This window comes from Leuciscus leuciscus, assembly GCF_965113295.1.
Source record: "Leuciscus leuciscus genome assembly, chromosome: 15".
NCBI lineage: Eukaryota > Metazoa > Chordata > Actinopteri > Cypriniformes > Leuciscidae > Leuciscus > Leuciscus leuciscus.
The window spans coordinates 2,447,506-2,469,642 of record NC_138739.1 but is presented as its reverse complement, the minus strand read 5'-3'; the positions used below and the strand labels follow the sequence as shown (position 1 = coordinate 2,469,642).

General features: G+C 40.3%; 1 protein-coding gene and 1 long non-coding RNA gene across 2 annotated transcripts; both read right to left on the bottom strand.

Moving 5' to 3' along the window:
• Positions 1-25: 25 nt before the first annotated feature.
• On the bottom strand, positions 26-19,258 carry def6b (DEF6 guanine nucleotide exchange factor b). The gene is made up of 11 exons (XM_082138724.1): positions 19,102-19,258; positions 18,445-18,585; positions 16,315-16,494; positions 14,812-15,024; positions 14,150-14,296; positions 12,913-13,021; positions 9,850-10,148; positions 6,655-6,821; positions 3,338-3,536; positions 555-645; positions 26-483 (listed from the first exon to the last, which is right to left on the bottom strand). The coding sequence occupies exons 1-11, from the start codon at positions 19,195-19,197 to the stop codon at positions 299-301; spliced, it is 1,827 nt and encodes a 608-aa protein (XP_081994850.1). The 5' UTR covers positions 19,198-19,258; the 3' UTR covers positions 26-298.
• LOC309475859 lies at positions 16,505-17,160 on the bottom strand. The gene is made up of 3 exons (XR_014197871.1): positions 16,954-17,160; positions 16,775-16,884; positions 16,505-16,716 (listed from the first exon to the last, which is right to left on the bottom strand). It is a non-coding gene; the product is annotated as an uncharacterized lncRNA (long non-coding RNA).
• Positions 19,259-22,137: the final 2,879 nt, after the last annotated feature.

The window sequence follows — 22,137 nt, the reverse complement described above, 5'->3', positions numbered from 1 at the left end:
GTATAAAACACTTTAAAGACTCACATTTTGTTTTCAAATCATTTATTCTCTTTCAAGACAGTGAGCAAGAGATAAAGATCAGTTCAACACAAGCACAGCATCTTCTGCTGACACAGGAAACAGGAAGTAAAACCACAAGTTTCACCCAAAAAAAACAGCTTGAGTCTGTCAGACAACAATAATAACAAAACACATTTATATTTCAGTAATGATTACAGCTCTGAATCATTCACAGTCAGCTGAGTTTGCAATGTCAGGTCATTTTTTAGTCAGGTTTATCACTGTTATGTCAGGTTTATTAAACGTCAAGGTCGGTCGGCTCTGTGTTTTCGTTGTTGCCACAGTCCATGTTCTCGCCACTGCTGTTGTCTTCACATTCGAGGTTGTTCTGTTTGTCTTTCATTGGAGGTCTCGATTCGGTCTCGCTGACGGAGGGGACGCGGACCGGAGGGGCGAGAAGATTACCGGAGGACGCTCTCCTTTCTTTAAGAAAAATAGAAATCAACACATGTTCTTGTTGCATTCAAAACGCATAAACATATAAAGACACAAACCTCCAGGGCCGATGGGGTGCATCAGGCGGTTCATCTGAACGTTCCAGTGTTTAACACTCGTGCTGGCCTGACGAAGTTTACGCTGGGCGGCCTGTGGACGACACGTTCATGAGTGTGGACACAGCTAACAGAAACATGTTCTAAAGGCCATATAATGAAACTATGTTGTCGTTCACACCAGTGGACGATAACTATAACGATAACTATATTAGCATCCACACCAGCGGACGATAACTATAACGATAACTATATTAGTGTTCACACCAGTGGACGATAACTATAACGATAACTATATTAGCATCCACACCAGCGGACTATAACGATAACTATATTAGTGTTCACACCAGTGGACGATAACTATAACGATAACTATATTAGCATCCACACCAGCGGACGATAACTATAACGATAACTATAACTATATTAGCATCCACACCAGCGGACGATAACTATAACGATAACTATATTAGTGTTCACACCAGCGGACGATAACTATAATGATAACTATATTAGCATCCACACCAGCGGACGATAACTATAGCGATAACTATATTAGTGTCCACACCAGCGAACGATAACTATAACGATAACTATATTAGTGTCCACACCAGCGGACGATAACTATAGCGATAACTATATTAGTGTTCACACAAGCGGACGATAACTATAACGATAACTATATTAGCATCCACACCAGTGGACGATAACTATAGCGATAACTATATTAGTGTTCACACCAGTGGACGATAACTATAACGATAACTATATTAGCATCCACACCAGCGGACGATAACTATAGCGATAACTATATTAGTGTCCACACCAGCGAACGATAACTATAACGATAACTATATTAGTGTCCACACCAGCGGACGATAACTATAGCGATAACTATATTAGTGTTCACACCAGCGGACGATAACTATAACGATAACTATATTAGCATCCACACCAGTGGACGATAACTATAGCGATAACTATATTAGTGTTCACACCAGTGGACGATAACTATAATGATAACTATATTAGCATCCACACCAGCGGACGATAACTATAGCGATAACTATATTAGTGTCCACACCAGCGAACGATAACTATAACGATAACTATATTAGTGTCCACACCAGCGGACGATAACTATAGCGATAACTATATTAGTGTTCACACCAGCGGACGATAACTATAACGATAACTACACTCACCTAAAGGATTATTAGGAACACCATACTAATACTGTGTTTGACCCCCTTTCGCCTTCAGAAGTGCCTTAATTCTACATGGCATTGATTCAACAAGGTTCTGAAAGCATTCTTTAGAAATGTTGGCCCATATTGATTGGATAGCATCTTGCAGTTGATGGAGATTTGTGGGATGCACATCCAGGGCACGAAGCTCCCGTTCCACCACATCCCAAAGATGCTCTATTGGGTTGAGATCTGGTGACTGTGGGGGCCATTTTAGTACAGTGAACTCATTGTCATGTTCAAGAAACCAATTTGAAATGATTCGAGCTTTGTGACATGGTGCATTATCCTGCTGGAAGTAGCCATCAGAGGATGGGTACATGGTGGTCATAAAGGGATGGACATGGTCAGAAACAATGCTCAGGTAGGCCGTGGCATTTAAACGATGCCCAATTGGCACTAAGGGGCCTAAAGTGTGCCAAGAAAACATCCCCCACACCATTACACCACCACCACCAGCCTGCACAGTGGTAACAAGGCATGATGGATCCATGTTCTCATTCTGTTTACGCCAAATTCTGACACTACCATCTGAATGTCTCAACAGAAATCGAGACTCATCAGACCAGGCAACATTTTTCCAGTCTTCAACTGTCCAATTTTGGTGAGCTCGTGCAAATTGTAGCCTCTTTTTCCTATTTGTAGTGGAGATGAGTGGTACCCGGTGGGGTCTTCTGCTGTTGTAGCCCATCCGCCTCAAGGTTGTGCGTGTTGTGGCTTCACAAATGCTTTGCTGCATACCTCGGTTGTAACGAGTGGTTATTTCAGTCAAAGTTGCTCTTCTATCAGCTTGAATCAGTCGGCCCATTCTCCTCTGACCTCTAGCATCAACAAGGCATTTTCACCCACAGGACTGCCGCATACTGGATGTTTTTCCCTTTTCACACCATTCTTTGTAAACCCTAGAAATGGTTGTGCGTGAAAATCCCAGTAACTGAGCAGATTGTGAAATACTCAGACCGGCCCGTCTGGCACCAACAACCATGCCACGCTCAAAATTGCTTAAATCACCTTTCTTTCTCATTCTGACATTCAGTTTGGAGTTCAGGAGATATTCTTGACCAGGACCACACCCCTAAATGCATTGAAGCAACTGCCATGTGATTGGTTGATTAGATAATTGCATTAATGAGAAATTGAACAGGTGTTCCTAATAATCCTTTAGGTGAGTGTATATTAGCATCCACACCAGTGGACGATAACTATAGCGATAACTATATTAGTGTTCACACCAGTGGACGATAACTATAACGATAACTATATTAGCATCCACACCAGCGGACGATAACTATAACGATAACTATATTAGTGTTCACACCAGCGGACGATAACTATAACGATAACTATATTAGAGTCCACACCGGCGGACGATGTCCCATGAATGTTTTTGTGCTTAAGAACATTATGAAAGACCAGATAACTTTGAGCAAACGTTCTATTAACGTTACTGGAATAACTTTGAGAGAACGATGCCACAAGCTCTGAGGACGTTCCCCGTTAGCTTGGGAGGAACACGTGATAAACACAACACAAGCTCACCGCGATGTCCTGGTCCACTCTGCGTCGACTGGCCCGCACTTTGTCCAGTTGCATCTGGGCCTCGTCCAGATCCTGGGACTTCTTGTCCATCTCTAGCTTGAGCTCCAGCTTCTCGCGCTGGGTTTGCTGGAGCTGCTCCTCCTGCTCCTCCTGCAGCGCTAGCAGCGACTTCACCTTCTCCTCCTCCTCCGCCAGCAGCCTGGAAACACCAGCAGTACTGTCAGGCTAAACGCTAGCGTTAAACTAAATGCCAGCCCTAAACTAAACACTGATACATGGCAAACTAAACACAGAACTAAACCTAAACACTAGAAATATCAATGGTAACAGCTAAACACCAGAAATATCACTGCTAGCATTGATAAACACCAGAAATATCAATGCTAGCATAACCCCTAGAAATATCACTGCTAACGCAGTGAAACACCGGAAATATCAAGGCTAACACAGCTAAACGCTAGAAATATCACTGATAAACGAAGCTGAACACCAGAAACATCAATGCTAAATGCCAGAAATAGATCAGATAAAGCTAATGTCAATGTGTGTAGCTAAAACTAAACATCAGTGTTAATACTGAACACCAAAGCTAAGGGTTCTTCACATCAGCAAAATGTTTAAAACAGTGTTTAAACTGAAAACTAGCACTGAAAAAAAAAATCTACTTCAGAACTTGTTACGCTGTGTTAAAGGGTTAGTTGACCCAAAAATGAAAACTCTACCAGTAATTACTCACCCTCATGTTGTTCCAACCCCGTAAGACCTTCGTTCATCTTCGGAACACAAATTAAGATATTTTTTATGAAATCTGAGAGCTGGATCACTCCTCCATAGGCTTCTAAGACACTATAACTTGCTGACCCAGAAAATGCATTAAAGACATTGTTAATATAGTCCAAGTGACTACAGTGGCTCAATCTTAAGTTTATAAAGCGACGAGAATACTTTTTGTGCGAAAAAAAAATAAAATAACGACTTTATTCCACTATTTATTTCCTTCTCTCTGAGCATCGAGTTATTTCACGTAATGTTTTAGCGCAGCGCGTCTGTGTTGCACGTCACCACGCATCACACACATGACCAGCGTCGCCCAATAGTGAGCCTACGTGTGACGTGCAACACAGACGCGCTACGCTAAAACACTACGTGAACCAACTAGAGGCCCAGAGAGAAGGAAATAAATAGTGGAATAAAGTCGTTATTTTTGTTTTTTTTGCGCACAAAAAGTATTCTCGTCGCTTTATAAACTTAAGATTGAGCCACTGTAGTCACTTGGACTATATTAACAATGTCTTTAATGCATTTTCTGGGCCAGCAAGTTATAGTGTCCATAAGCCTATGGAGAAGTGATCCAGCTCTCAGATTTCATAAAAAATATCTCAATTTGTGTTCCGAAGATGAACGAAGGTCTTACAGGGTTGGAACAACATGAGGGTGAGTAATTACTGACAGAATTTTAATTTTTGGGTGAACCAACCCTTTAAGTAACTCAGACGTTTAGAAGAGAAACGAAGCGTTAAATGTCAGCACTAATGCTTAAAGGACAAGTTCGGTATTTTACACTTAAAGCCCTGTTTACAGATCGTATCTGATGAAATAGAACGGTTAAGATTAAAATTTGGACACATGCTCCTGTCCCGAGAATTTTAGGTTTATTTTGCTTTTGTGGACCTATTTTGCCAAACGCGTCACACCCGTGATTCTTCCGTTGAGAGCTTGAATAATAGACACTCCAGCCCAGTTGGTGGCGATAATGCACCTTTGCCAATTGCAAGCAAACCACGGGCATTTCATTGAATACACAGAAGAAGCAGAAGAAGAAGCGGCGGAGTAATATCGTAAAGGTGCTGCGGTCTCACAGCACGTCCTATTAAGTCAATGGAGCTGGACAAAAACTACGATAAAACCTGTTGGAATGCATCTTTTTCAGCGATTTTTGATGGAACATATCAGTGAACACCCCTGACCACTCGGTGAGTTTCACGTCTTTGTAAACGAAAGTTTAATGTGTTTTTAGGACGGAATCTTCCAGTGCATATAGACAACCATTGTGGGGGTGGTGGGGGGAAGCGAAATAAACCTAAAATTCTCGGGACAGCAGCATGTGTCCAAATTTTAATCTTAACCGTTCTATTTCATCAGATACGATCTGTAAACAGGGCTTTAAGTGTAAAATACCGAACTTGTCCTTTAACTTGTGTTTTATGTTTATTTATCAAGTAAAACAACAGCTAGGGTTGGAAATCAGTGCGTCGGATAAACTAGTGACGATAATGTGGTAAAAACTGTTGAGCAGACACACGTCAGCATTTGGGCAGCGTTTATCTAGACCAAACCAAAGCTAAGCTGACAGGAAGTGTTACGTATACTGTGTGTGTGTGTGTGTGTGTGTGTGTGTGTGTGTGGGTGTGTGTGTGTGTGTGTTTGTGTTTAACAGCCTTATTTATTATTATTCAGACAGGGACTAAATGTGTCCAAACCTCCTTTAGCGACTTGATTAAAGATAAAAAATAATTCATAAATAAAGTCAATGATATATATAAATATATTAGGTGACACTTTATTTGACAGTGTCCTTGTTGCATATGTTACATGTATTTACCATAGTAATAACAGTAAATTACTCATAATTACATGCAACTAACCCTCAACCAAACCCTAATCCTACCCTAACCCTATAGTAAGTACATGTAGTTAATTAATATTACTCAGTACTTAAATATATAATTACACTGTAACAATGACACCTTAAAATAAAGTATAATCAAATATTATAATTTTAAATTAAATAGAAAAAAATCAATCAAACACATCATTTACTTTTACTGTAATTATATAATATCATTAGAATATTAATATAATTATATATTTGATATAATTTATATTATTATAATACATACATAAATATATGCAATAAATTAAATATAAATAAATCTATAATTACATCTAAATAAAAACAACCAATCAATATACGCTAATTTACATGCATATATATATATAAACAATAGCGGTTTAGGTCTATATAAGTTCATTTAAATGAATAGTTTCGATATAAATGTGTGTATATATTTAAAGCGTTAGAAGTCTAGATCTGTTCGTTATCTACATCTCATTTGCATAAATATATAAAATGAAAATGTGTGTGTGCATTTGTGGGTTTTTAAGTGTGAGGGCGGTGCTTCCTTTGAGAGTCACTCACAACCTTTCTGTCTCTCTCTCTCTCTCTCTCTCTCTCTCTCTCTATGTCTCTCTGGTGTGTGTGTGTGTGTGTGTGTGTGTGTGTGTGTGTGTGTGTGTGTGTGTGTGTGTGTGTGCACCTGGTCTGTGTGTATCTGTACGTCTCTTCTTCTTGTCTCGCTCTGATCTGTTGCTCGAGAGCTTCTTGCAGTCTATGATGAAGATCTTCCAGTTCTCGGATTCTCCGTCGCTGATGTTCGGCCTCAAGATCTCGAACCGCCACCTCCGCTCGAAGATTCGCACGCGCCTGACACACACACACACACACACACACACACACACACACACACACAAGCTTGAGTTCAGTTTGACTGTTCGTATGGGACTTCCTGTTCATGTCTGTTGCTCTCTGAGCAGTTGATGCAGTTTTTCCCACTTTTAGTTGTACAAGAATAATTGTTTTTGCTACTGTACCTTTAAGACTTACATATATAAAACTTTCAACTTTTATTTATATAGCACATTTAATAGCAACATTGTTGCCCTAAGTGCTTCACAGTTAAAATTAAAACATACATATATAAAAACATTTACCAAGCCTAGTCAATGAAGGCATGGCGACACATGGATTGGCCCTACTATGAGTTCGTTTACCATCGAAATGATTTCGAAGCTGTTATATTAAGGTACAAATCTTGCATAGTGTGCCTTTAAGTCTGGACTCGCCAGCTGATTAGCAGGACGTCCGTACAAAGAGTAAACTAGACGAACGCTTCCTGCCATCTCGTTCACAACCTCAATGGCGTACATTTTATCCTGACCTCCACACGAGGTGTCTAGATCGTGGGAGAAACCAGTTTCCTATAGAGTTTATAGTGCACAAACATCCAAATATTCCTCTATATCGAACTATAAAGAGCACGGTTACGGGGAGATGCCAAATGTGGAAGAGACACTCGGGAGCTATCTCTCCCCTGAATCAGCATCTTCCCTAAAGGCCCCGGTATTACCCACTAAGCCAGTTAGAACAACTTCATCCGTAGTGGGTAAGGCTTACCAGGCTGAGTTGTTAGGAGATATGGATGAGGGCGGGGGTATTGGCCTGCATCAGATTGTGCAAATTGCATTTTTGAACTGCATCGGGGCACAGATCTATCTCTCAGGGCCACCAAGGAGACGGCTAAATCCACTGAGAGGCATCTATGGCTCAACCTGAGCAATATAAAAGAGAGAGATAAGAACTTCCTTATGGATGCACCCCGTCACTTTCTGGCCTCTTCGGCGACGCTGTTAACTTGGTCATCGAGAGGTTTCAGGAGTCAGAAAAAAAGGCGGCCGCTTTCCAGAAACTCCTCTCCCTTGGCTCTCATGTCTCTGGGCCCCAAACATCGAAAGCCAGCTCCTCACACCGTGCCACGCAGAAACAGAGCATAGCTTCCCGTGCTCCCCCACAGAAAGATTGGGGACAGGGAAAGCGCTCTCAAACGCAGTCTTCGAGGGGGTAAGACCGATCTGAGGACCGTCATTATTTCCAAGAAGGCTGCTGGGGAAAAGGTCCTGATGCCCGAGGGCTCAGGCCAACGAGGACAGTCTCCTCCGAGGTAAAGCGGTTAACACCTCATTATATGGTGCCTGCTTCACTTTGGTGCCCTTAGGGGACCGTTATGCTAACCCCGCCACCTCGTGTGTTTCGGGGCGCAGCGGTCTCCGGTGAGCACATATCTCAGGGTCCACCCGGAAACGTAGTGGTCCTATGATGCCCGCCGCCTCCAAGGAGGGTCCCAGAGCAGTCAGTTCGGTCGTTCCCTGCCGGTTCGCCGTTACAGGGTGTCGGGCTGATTGTCTCGAGAGGCTGGTACCACTAGTAGAATTTTTGGTAGCATGGAAGCTACTGCCAAATGTTTCTCGTTGGGTCCTGCAGACCATAGAAAACGGCAGTTCGGGTCTCGCCCGCTCGGGTTTATGGGGGTCCTTTCCACCGTGGTGGACCCCGAGCAGGTTCTGGTATTGGAACAAGAAGTGAAAACCCTGTTGGAGAAAGGGGCCATAGAACATGTACCCCCCCCCCCCCCCCCCCAACAGGGAAACCGGGTTCTACAGACGGTATTTCATAGTTCCAAAGAAGGATGGGGGTCCCAAAAATGCGTCCCATTTTTGATCTGCGAGTTCTGAACGACTCAGTCATGCAGCTAAAATTCAATCAGTCGCATCAGTTGGCGATGCCTCAGCACAGTACAACAGCTGTCAGCCGTATGGCAGAAAAGTTAGTTCGTTTTACTGACATTTGGCCGGACAACATCTCATCTCACCGAAGATAGCCAACTGAATAAGGGCAACGCACTTTTCTCAGCATCTGACATAAGTGTCACAAGCTTTCACACACATCTTCTAAAATAAAAGTAGCATCAGAAAAAAAGAGAATTACGTTTGTTGTTGACTGCACACTATTCGACTTACTCAAACCGGTCTTGCAACCCACCAGTTGAGAAAGATTGACTCTATATTTACTATGTGCATATCACTGTCTGATGTTCTGCTGAAGCTCATTCGGCACTTGCACATTTCCGCCCTGGTTTGACTTGCGCCTGGCGCTGAGGTGAAGTTGGAGTGTGCGTCTGAAAAGTCTCACGTTTTTTGTGGTCTTAAAGAGACGGTTCAGCGTTTAAAAAAAACGCAATTTTTGTCAATAAAAAAAGAGACAGAAACAGCAGTTGTGAGAGGGGTGGCCAGAGGGGTGGCCAAGCTTAGACCAAGGGTGACCACGGCCATCCCCTAGCTCCGCCAGTGGATGAGGCAGGCTGGTCCTTTCCGCACACACTCGTCGGGTTTACAACCTAGTTTGGGGTTTCACCCCTGGGTTTCACACCAGACAGGTACTGGTCACTATGGTGGCATTGGTAGAGACGTTCCCACAGTGTCATCTCGACGCAACGCGAGTTCCTCTTAAAAGGACGACTGTAACCTCAGTTCCCTGAAGAGGTACTGAGACGTTGCGTCGCGCTGCCATTCTTCCGGCGTGCCTGTGATCGACTTGCTTCAGCCTATCAGAAGTTGACAATGTTTGGTCTGGGTGCGCTTTATAGCGTCCTGCCATAACGTCACCCGTCTATACGTCATTGGACTGAGTGCACAAGTGCTTCACGAAGCAATCACGCAGAGCGTTCCCACAGCATCAATCTTGACGCAACGTATCGTTCCCTCTTCAGGGAACCGAGATTACAGTTGTAACCGAGGCGTTAAATATATATTTTTTTTTATCTTATTTTTGTGATATTTATAAAATGACCAGTCCGTTATGTGAGAGTATCAGTAAAGTGTGATGCGTGTGTGTGTACCTCCTGCGCCTGAATGAGCTGCTTCTCCAGGGTGTTCTGCAGTTCCTCCTGCTGTCTGCTCCTCCTCTTCTCCTCCTCCTTCTGAGAGACTCGTGTCTGAATCTGCGCCTCCTTCAGCAGCTTCAGCTCCACACGCTGCTCCTCGCGCTCCTCCTGAAGCTCCTGCAGACGCCGGGTCTCCTCCACCCGCAGCAAACGCCTCCTCTCTCGCTCCTCACGCTGATCCCGACGCCGAGCCTTCAACTCCTCGTGGAGAGACGACCGGCCCGACGCAGACAAGCGCTGAGCCGTCGCCATCGCTGACGGAGAGAGAGAGTGAACTCGTATATATATATATGGGACACTTACATATTTTTACTGGAAAACAATAAAAAAGTGAGAAAACAATTTTGTTCCGTTTTCTAGTTTTTCAAAGAAAACGAGTAAATTATTAATAAAATAATGATTTTAATCATTAATCATTTAATAAACCCCCAAAAATTCATAAATTGAAAAACAAATAAATTAAAACCAAAAGTAAATGCAGCTAAGTTAAAGGGATAGTTCACTTTGAAATTTATTTTTGGTATGTTTTAGCTTACCTCAAGGGCATCCAAGATGTAGGTGTCTTTTTTTCCGCAGTAGTTTCAATTTTCATATTTTTAGGTCAAACCGTTCTTGTCTGTCAGTCATATAATGCAGGTCTATGGTCATTATCTCAAAGAGCATGCACAGAGTCCAAATTAAAACAATTCCCCATCGTCCAAATTAAACAATTCCCCATCGTAAGTACACATTGATGGCCTAAGACACGAAACGAGCGGTTTGTGTGAGAAAACGAACAGTATTTATATCGTTTTTACGTCTTATACACAGCCATGTCCAAGTGATCTGATCTGACGTGTACGCAGACTGGTGCATAGATATATACACCATCTAGTGTATATATCTATGCATCAGTCTGCGTACGTCAGATCAGATCACTTCAACATGGCTGTGTATAAGACGTAAAAACGATATAAATACTGTTCGTTTTCTCACACAAACCGCTCGTTTCGTGTCTTAGGCCATCAATGTGTACTTACGATGGGGAATTGTTTAATTTGGACGATGGGGAATTGTTTTAATTTGGACTCTGTGCTTGTGTTTTGAGATAATGACCATAGACCTGCATTATATGACTGACAGACAAGAACGGTTTGACCTAAAAATATCAAAATTGAAACTACTGCGGAAAAAAAGACACCTACATCTTGGATGCCCTTGAGGTAAGCTAAAACATACCAAAAATTAATTTCAAAGTGAACTATCCCTTTAAGTAAATATTTTTTCTAGTTCTCTCATCAATTATTTATAAATACTATATATATATATATATATATATATATATATATATATATATATATATATATATATATACTGTATGTGTATGTGTGTGTGTGTGTGTGTGTGTGTGTGTGTGTGTGTGTGTGAATGTGTGTAGTTATATACAGTATATAGTTAAAGAGTTATATAAATATAAATACACACACACACACATATATATGTGTGTGTAAGTAAGTAAGTAAAATGTATTTATATAGCACCTTTCACAGACAAAAAGTCACAAAGTGCTTTACAAACTGTTAATTAAAAGAAAAGATCAGACATGCAAACAATAGATCTAACAAAACAACACACAAAACACAAAAACACAAGTAACCAATGCTGTCAAATAAAAGCAAGCCCAAAAAGATGCGTCTTCAGATGTTTTTTAAAAGAACTGACAGAATCCTTAGTTCTCAGTGCTAATGGAAGTGAGTTCCAAAGCCTCGGTGCCACAGTACAAAAGGCACAGTCCCCTTTAGTCTTTAGACGAGTTCTAGGGACAATTAGAAGGTCCATAACAGAAGACCGTAAGAGCCGACCCGGTGAATGTTTGTGTAAAAGATCTTGAATATAGAGAGGTGCCTGGCCGTGCAGGGCTCTATAAGTGATAACTAAAATTTTAAACTGCACTCTGAATTCAACTGGAAGCCAATGAAGGTCCTTGAGAACAGGTCTTATATGAGACCACTTACTGGTACCAGTCAAAAGCCTTGCTGCAGCATTTTGTACAACTTGTAGTCGCTGCATAGAAGACTTATTCAAACAAGTGTACAGAACATTACAGTAGTCCAATCTTGACGAGATGAAGGCATGAACAAGCATCTCCATCTCTTTTACTGAGACTACCGATCTAATTTGAGCAATGTTCCTAAGATGGTAAAAACATGAGCGAACTACAGACTTTATATGACTGTTAAAACATATGGCTCTATCCAGGCAGACACCCAGATTTCTCATTTCACTACAATCTGAGGTGGCTGAAACCCCCAAAACCTGCTTAATCTTAGGTATAATATTGTCAGGAGCAAAGATCATCAATTCAGTTTTATCCTTATTAAGTTGCAAAAAATTGTTTGCCATCCATTTGTTAATGGAGACTAAACAGTCCTGTAGAACTGACAGTTTATCTAGACTATCAGGTTTGAACGAAAAAAGTAACTGAATGTCATCTGCATATAAATGATAAGATATTGTTTTAAAACTATTAATGATCTGTCCAAGAGGAAGCATATACAAATTAAACAACAAAGGGCCCAGCACAGAACCTTGTGGCACCCCACAGGACAAAAATGCAGAATCAGACATAAAGGATCCAACAGATACCGAAAAAGTCCTGTTGGACAAATAAGATGAAAACCAGTGTGTGTGTGTGTGTGTGTGTGTGTGTCTGGTCTTTTGACTAATATATACTTAATTTAAATGATACATTAATATACAATGTACAATATATATAATATTGACAAATGTTTAATAAAAAAAAACTTGTAAAATATATTTGATATTATATTGCATCTTTTAACTTGCAAACAAAACAAAAAACAAAAATATTTATTGAGAATTTTTATGTAATATTTCTTCCAATTTTCTAGTGAATTATTCATTAATAATTACACACACACACATGTAGTGTAATTAAGTTTCATATCTGATGAATCTTGTAAGCGTACTCAGGATGTTTAGATATTGAGAGAATGATTTTTGCGAGTGAAATCGTACCTGTGATCCATTCCTGTCTCTGTCTGGAGTCCGGCGCGCTGATCTCGAAGGTCTTGTTGAGCGTCTTCACACAGAACATGCATCTCTTCCCGTCCCGGTCCGACAGCACCTGTCAATCACAGGCGAGACGTGGCGTCAGACGGGGAAACGCGCGCTCGTGGGAAACGGATCCGGTCCCGGGAAATGTCCGATTTTGGACTTTTGCGTTCCGGCATTGTTTTTAAATGAACTGGCATAAACAAGTGCATTAGTACATGGTGACGGTGCGTGAAGTGAAGCGTTTTTAGTTCAGTTCAGTTCTCGTGCGTGAGCGTAAAGCTCCGCGTCAGTGTGCGCACAATCGTGCGAGCGCGGGGAAAATGTATTTGGAGGTTATGCTATCGGCCCCTCAGCAAATTTATTTTTGATCAGCTTTCTTAAAGGTGCAGTCTGTAAGAATGACTAGTGGTTGAGATAGGTACTGCAGTCAAATTCAAAATATCGGAGATCGTTGTTTCTCCCGCCCCGCCTCCTCAGACTCGACACTCACGAGATCCCGAAGATGAAACTGCTAATAATAATCAGGATAGCAGGAGACAGGAGCAACGGGAGTTACATCAGTCAGAATCAGAAATCGATGTAATGGACAAGGGAACGACGTGGTCCGTGAGAGAATATCACCGATCAACTGAATGATTCTTGGTCTCAACGTAGATATATGTGACCCTGGACCACAAAATCAGTCCCATGTCGGTGCCCGTGGTATATTTGTGGCAATAGCCAACAATACATTGTATGGGTCAAAATTATCGTAATTTTGTAATATTTGTAAATTTCCTACCATAAATATATCAAACATTTATTTCTGTGAGTGAATGCTGCACAATCGCGAACATAAATGAACAACTTTAAAGGAGATTTTCTCAATGTTTCGATTTTTTTGCACCCTCAGATTCCAGATTTTCAATAGTTGTATCTCGGCCAAATATTGTCCTATCCTAACAAACCATACACCAATGGAAATCTTATTTATTCAGCTTTCAGATAATATATAAATCTCAATTTAAAAAAGGTCCAGGGTCACATATACGTGACAGAATAACACACTAGGCTGTACAGAAACTTGTGAATGATGCTCAAGTCAAGTTTATGACGTCATTGTATGTTCCGGGAAAGCTTGAGTTGTGTGGTCAGTGTCGGTCACAGGGCTGTTTTTGATCCGCCAATTAATCATTTATAAGTGAAACACTGGCCGTACCTCCACACAGCAGTTCTGGTCCATCTCGATGACACCCTTACACTCCTTCCCTTCCTCGCTGGCGTAGTACGAGAGAGATCCGGGCTTCAGGCAGAACCAGCGCTCGGTCCAGTTCCTGCGCAGGTGTCCCTTCTTCCACAGGTAACCCTGAAACCACACGCAGCTTTTATTGCCAGGGAATGTACAAGGAATGTGTCCGGGTGCACAGGTGCGTAAAAATAATTCAAAATATTATTAGTACAAATAGACATCTATTTTAAAACACACGCGTCACACAGGCGTAGGGTTGGTAGAGTTAGTCTGGAGTAAATATATAGGCTATAATCTGTGTGTTTAAATGGCGGTTCTGGTGTTTCACGTGCGTTCGGCCAATCAGCGAACACTAACGTCACTGGTAGTTCCTATAGCGCTGGTTTAGACCGACTCTGAAGTAGGAGTAAATTAGTTCCTCTAAAAGGAGTTCCTAGAACTAAAATCGTTCCTAGTTCCTGCGGTGCGAACACGCCAAAATCCGGGAACTTCCGCCAATAGTTCTAGGAACTATGAGAATGTTCCTCTGGAGCGAAAACCCCTGATGTTGCCTTTTTTTGCAGAGCCCCTTTTGGCACCGGGTTTCGGTGCCCATTCTTCCACATCAGACAGAGGAAGTGACATCAGCGCACCTCTTTCAGCACGTTCCCCACCATCTCTCGATACACCTTCTCCACGGCCATGGACAGGCTCTCGGTGTCGGCGTCTCGGCTAGCGGCCGCCGCGTTCACCAGCTCCAGGAACTCCCACACGCTCAGAGCGTCGCGCGACTGCAGCTCCTCCAGCTCCACACAGCTCAGCTCCACCGTCATCACACTGCTCACCTTCCTCAGCAGATACTCCGCCTGACCGGGGTCACAGCACAAACATCCCAGAGGAAACCATGAAGCATTATCAAAACACGTCCCCATTCAAACATGTTTAATAATGAAAAACATTTACAAAACATTGAAACAACATCTAACGCTGAATGGTTGTTTAAAGCCTAATAATGTTAACTAAATACTTTTTTATTTTAATGTATATTTTTTAGTGCTGTCAAATCGATTAATCGCGATTAATTGCACAAACATAAAATTTGTGTTTATATAATACACACACACATACATATGTATAAATAAATTAGTGCTCTCTTATCGATTAATCGCGATTAATCGCATCTAACATGAAAGTTTGAAAATATAATGTGTGTGCATATATATATATATAAACGTATATATACAAACGTTTATGTTAGATGTGATTAATCGCGACTAATCGATTAGACAGCACTAAAATAAATATATAATTATATTTACATTATAACATCGAAAAATAATATAAAAAACAGTGAAACAACATTTAACGCTAAATGGTTGTAAAAAGATTAAAAATTGTTAAATACTTTTTTAATAAATATAAAAATAAATATATATGAAACATGGGTTTATATTTATATTAAAATTTTAACACTGAAAAATGTTTAATAACATTGAAACGTTTAATGCTAAATGGTTGTAAAAAGGATAACAAAATACTTATACAGTACATGAGGTAATTGTTTTGATATTTTTATATATTTTTTGCATCTATATGAGCTCATTTACATAAATATATATATGATTTTTTATATATATTTTAAATGTATTCAAATGTAAATAAATACATAACTATATTTAAATAAAAACTATACAAGTCTGTGTGTGTGTGTGTGTGTGTGTGTGTGTGTGTGTGTGTGTGTGTGTGTGTGTGTGTGAGTCTGAGTGTGTGTGTGTGTGTGTGTGTGTGTGTGTGTGTGTGTGTGTGTGTGTGTGTGTGTGTGTGTAAAAAAATATATAACTATTGTATGTAGTGTATTAGATATGTTAGTGCATAACAAAATACTTATAAACCAATGGTGAAATTTTATCAAGATCTGTAACAAAATAAGTTTAAACAATGTCGCAATATCAATGTTGATTCAATTTGCAAAAAATTCAACACTAAATCGAATTGTTTTTGATTTCATGCTGATGTTACGGTGGTCAAGCTGGTTTTTGAAACATGCTAGCTGGTTTGTTGCTGGTCCAAGGTGGTTTAGCAGCGCAGAAGACCACCCTGGACCAGCTAATGATGAATCTGTGTTCGGTTGGAGTTGGAGACGTGTATCAGCTCACCTCCTCCGGCACGAGAGCCAGAGGGTATTTGTCATCCGCCAAAAAGTTGAAGAGACACCAGAGTCGGAGAGCGTCCTGATTGGTCAGAACCCGGAGTGTGTCGGGACGGTAGTTTTTCTTGGAACACAGAGTCCAGCAAAGCTCATCGACTTCTTCTTTAACGAACGTCCCCTCCGTCACCTGGCCACACAGCAAACGCAACACCATCTGAATTATTTTGAGTTTCGCTATGTTTCTAAAAAAAGTTGCGAATTTAAATTGGAATATCACTTAATACACTTGCGAATAAAGTTCCATCCCATCCCAGCAAGCAATTTAGCGTTTAAAAGACGTCTAATAGCATACTCTACTGTACTCTATCTCTACTGTACTCTACAATACTCTAGCTCTACTGTACTCTACCTCTACTGTACACTATCTTTACTGTACACTGCTGTACTCTATCTCTACTGTACTCTACTATACTCTAACTCTACTGTACTCTACCTCTACTGTACACTATCTTTACTGTACACTGCTGTACTCTATCTCTACTGTACTCTACTATACTCTAACTCTACTGTACTCTACCTCTACTGTACACTATCTTTACTGTACACTGCTGTACTCTATCTCTACTCTAGCTCTACTGTACTCTACCTCTACTGTACACTATCTTTACTGTACACTGCTGTACTCTATCTCTACTGTACACTATCTCTACTGTACTCTATCTCTACTGTACACTACTATACTCTAGCTCTACTGTACTCTATCTCTACTGTACTCTATATACTCTAGCTCTACTGTACTCTACTGTACTATACCTCTACTGTACTCTCTCTATTGTACACTACTGTACTATATCTCTACCGTACACTACTGTACTCTATCTCTACTGTACTCTATCTATATTGTACACTACTGTACAATATCTCTACTGTACTCTATCTCCACTGTACACTGCTGTATTCTATCTACTGTACTCTACTGTACTATATCTCTACTGTACTCCATCTCTACTGTACAATACTGTACTCTATATCTGCTGTACTGTATCTCTACTGTACTATATCTCTACTGTACACTACTGTACTCTATCTCTACTGTACTCTATCTCTACTGTACACTACTGTACTCTATCTCTACTGTACTCTACTGTACTCTCTCTACTCTATCTCTACTGTACACTACTGTACTCTATCTCTACTGTACTCTATCTCTACTGTACACTACTGTACTCTATCTCTACTGTACACTACTGTACTCTATCTCTGCTGTACACTACTGTACTCTATCTACTGTACTCTACTGTACTCTATCTCTACTGTGCACTACTGTACTCTATCTCTACTGTGCACTACTATACTCTAGCTCTACTGTACTCTACCTCTACTGTACACTGCTGTACTCTATCTCTACTGTACACTACTATACTCTAGCTCTACTGTACTCTACTGTACACTATCGCTACTGTACACTTGTACACTATCTCTACCTCACTCTACTGTGCTCTATTCTACTCTACTGCGCTCTATCTCTACTGTACACTACTGTACTATACTGTACTCTATCTCTACTGTACACTACTGAACTCTATCTCTACTGTACCCTACTGTACTATATCTCTACGGTACACTACTGTACTCTACATCTACTGTACTCTATCTCTACTGTACACTACTGTACGCTACTGTACTCTATCTCTACTGTACTCTAGGTGAATCTACATTTCCTTCAGCCTTACGGTTATTATTACTCTTTTGGTGTGAAAGGGTCTTTAAATTGAACTAAAAATATAACTTTTTTGTTTATAAAAAACCAAGCCAAGCCCAGGTGGAAAAAAAGTAACGCAAAAGTAACGTAACGCATTACTAAGTAATGCAATTAGTTACTTCTTAAGGGAGTAACGCAATATTGTAATGCATTACTTTTGCAAGTAAGTTTCCCTGACACTGCTCATGAGTGTTGAATGAGGCTCTTTGAGTGTGTGTGTGTGTGTGTGTGTGTGTGTGTGTGTGTGTGTGTTTCTCCACACTGTTTTTATAGCCCTAAACACTTAATGGACTAATTTTAGGATAAACATCCGAGACAAAGTTGGTCGTTCAGTGAATCGTAACTCAAGTCTCATGAGTGTTTGTGTTTCGGTACCTTGTCCAGTATGAACTGGTTGAGGTAAGGCATGTACCCCTGACTGGATACGGGACCGTCATCATCGTCGCTGAAGTGTCTCTCGAGGGCCGCCGGATCATGAGGAATCCGCAACACACTGTGAAGGTTATGAGACAAAACCTGTGCACACACACACACACACACACACACACACAGAGAGAGAGAGAGAGAGAGAGAGTCTGACTGCAGCTTTTGTTTGATGCCAATCTGTCTAAAGCCACAGAGCGTGAGTCAGATTAACTAGAACAGCAGTTTCACACACTTCAGATATATCTCAACGAGGACTAGTCATGAGACTGAACTATAGACCAAAACTTCAGTCACTTTACAGCCTCATACTCTGATGTACTGAGTGGAAACATTAAGTGTGCACTTGAAAACACTACCGTACACAACATTTGCATATAATACAGAAAGGTGATATTATAAGTACAGTAAATATTACATCCATACGATTGAATTATTCACTTTATCAATCACTTTTTACTTTGTAGACATCACTAAAGTGAGATTTAGTACACTTCTGGAGATACTATAGTTTACAAGTCCACAACATACACACACACATACATGCACAGTCAAACACCTGTCTCTCTCTCTCTCACACACAGACACACACACACACATCTGTCTCACCTTGAGCTGTGATTTGGACACTTTGCCGCTGTCTTCGGTGTCCAGAGACGTGAAGGCGTACCAGATACTCTTCAGCAGAGCGGCTCTCAGCGCCATGTTTCAAACCTGATGACTTTACTCTCTTATTTTCTGCTCTCCTTCATTCTCTCTGCAAGTGTGTCCACATCCTGTGTGTGTTTGCTGAACTCTGGCGCCCCCTGTCTGTGGACCTGAGATGTGTGTGTGTGCTGTTCCTGACACACGAGTGGCTATACGGTTACTATTAAGATTATTTTGGTCAGTATTATTTAACATGATTACTCATTGAAACATTCATACATTTGTTCAACGTTTGTTAAAAAAAAAGTGTTTTAACAGACAGACAGATGGATGGATAGACACATAGACAGACAGACAGACAGACAGATAGACATATAGACAGACAGATAGACATATAGACAGACATATAGATATACATACGTATAGACAGACAGACAGACAGACAGACAGATAGATAGACATAAATAGACAGATATATAGACATATAGACAGACAGACATATAAATAGACAGACAGACAGACAGACAGATAGATAGACATATAAATAGACAGACATATAGACAGACAGACAGACATATAAATAGACAGACATATAGATAGACATACGTATAGACAGACAGACAGATAGATAGACATAAATAGACAGATATATAGACATATAGACAGACAGATAGATAGATAGATAGACAGACATATAGACAGACAGACAGATAGATAGGCATATAAATAGACAGACATATAGACAGACAGACAGACAGACATATAAATAGACAGACATATAGACATATAGACAGACAGAGAGACAGACATATAAATAGACAGACAGACAGATAGATAGATAGATAGATAGATAGATAGATAGACAGACAGACAGACAGACAGATAGATAGACATATAGACAGACAGACAGATAGATAGAGAGACAGATAGACAGACAGACAGACAGACAGACAGACAGACAGATAGATAGATAGATAGATAGATAGATAGATAGATAGATAGATAGATAGATAGATAGATAGACAGACAGACAGACAGACAGACAGACAGACAGACAGACAGACAGACAGACAGACAGACAGACAGACAGATAGATAGATAGATAGATAGATAGATAGACAGACAGACAGACAGACAGACAGACAGACATATAGACAGACAGACAGACAGACATATAAATAGACAGACATATAGACATACAGACAGACAGACAGACAGACAGACATATAAATAGACAGACATATAGACAGACAGACAGACAGACAGACAGATAGATAGATAGATAGATAGATAGATAGATAGACAGACAGACAGACAGACAGACAGACAGATAGATAGACATATAGACAGACAGACAGATAGATAGAGAGACAGATAGACAGACAGACAGACAGACAGACAGACAGACAGACAGATAGATAGATAGATAGATAGATAGATAGATAGATAGATAGATAGATAGATAGATAGACAGACAGACAGACAGACAGACAGACAGACAGATAGATAGATAGATAGATAGATAGATAGATAGATAGATAGATAGATAGATAGATAGACAGACAGACAGACAGACAGACATATAGACAGACAGACAGACAGACAGACATATAAATAGACAGACATATAGACATACAGACAGACAGACAGACAGACAGACAGACATATAAATAGACAGACATATAGACAGACAGACAGACAGACAGACAGACAGACAGACAGACAGATAGATAGATAGATAGATAGATAGATAGATAGATAGATAGATAGATAGACAGACAGACAGACAGACAGACAGACAGACAGACAGACAGACAGACAGATAGATAGATAGATAGATAGATAGATAGATAGATAGATAGACAGACAGACAGATAGATAGCTAGACATATAGACAGACAGACAGACAGATAGATAGATAGACAGACAGACAGACAGATAGATAGATAGACAGACAGACATATAGATAGACATATAGATAGCTAGACATATAGACAGACAGACAGAGAGATAGATGATAGATAGATAGATAGATGATAGATAGATAGATAGATAGATAGATAGACATATAGACAGACAGACAGACAGACAGACAGACAGATAGATAGATAGATAGATAGATAGATAGATAGATAGATAGATAGATAGATAGATAGATAGATAGATAGATAGATAGATAGATAGATAGATAGACAGACAGACAGACAGACATATAAATAGACAGACAGACAGACAGACAGACATATAAATAGATAGATAGATAGACAGACAGACAGACAGACAGACAGACATATAAATAGACAGACATATAGACAGACAGACAGACAGACAGACATATAAATAGACAGACATATAGACATATAGACAGACAGACAGACAGACATATAAATAGACAGACATATAGACAAACAAACAGACAGACATATAGACATATAGACAGACAGACAGACAGACAGACAGACAGACAGATAGATAGATAGATAGATAGATAGATAGACATATAGACAGACAGATAGATAGATAGATAGATAGACAGACAGACAGACAGATAGATAGATAGATAGATAGATAGATAGATAGATAGATAGATAGACAGACATATAGATAGCTAGACATATAGACAGACAGACAGACAGACAGACACACAGATAGACAGACAGATAGATAGATAGATAGATAGATAGATAGATAGATAGATAGATAGATAGACAGACAGACAGACAGACAGACAGACAGACAGACAGACAGATAGATAGACAGACATATAGATAGCTAGACATATAGACAGACAGACAGATAGATAGATAGATAGATAGATAGATAGATAGATAGATAGATAGATAGATAGATAGATAGATAGATAGATAGATAGATAGATAGATAGACAGACAGACAGACAGACAGACAGACAGACAGACAGAGGGCGACTGGACGCAATATCATTTGAGACTTGCATCCTTTCTATCATGGCTTATTACTTGATCGATCTGCCCAAAA

Bases quoted from the DNA above. Each gene is read 5' to 3' on its own strand.
- def6b (XM_082138724.1), bottom strand. From the start codon at position 19,197: ATGGCGCTGAGAGCCGCTCTGCTGAAGAGTATCTGGTACGCCTTCACG. The intron at 15,025-16,314 runs GTGAGCTGATAC...GACCCCGGTCAG, and splicing joins TGGCTCTCGTGCCGGAGGAG to GCGGAGTATCTGCTGAGGAA. The intron at 3,537-6,654 runs GTGCACACACAC...TGGTGTTTCCAG, and splicing joins TACAGATACACACAGACCAG to GCTGCTGGCGGAGGAGGAGG.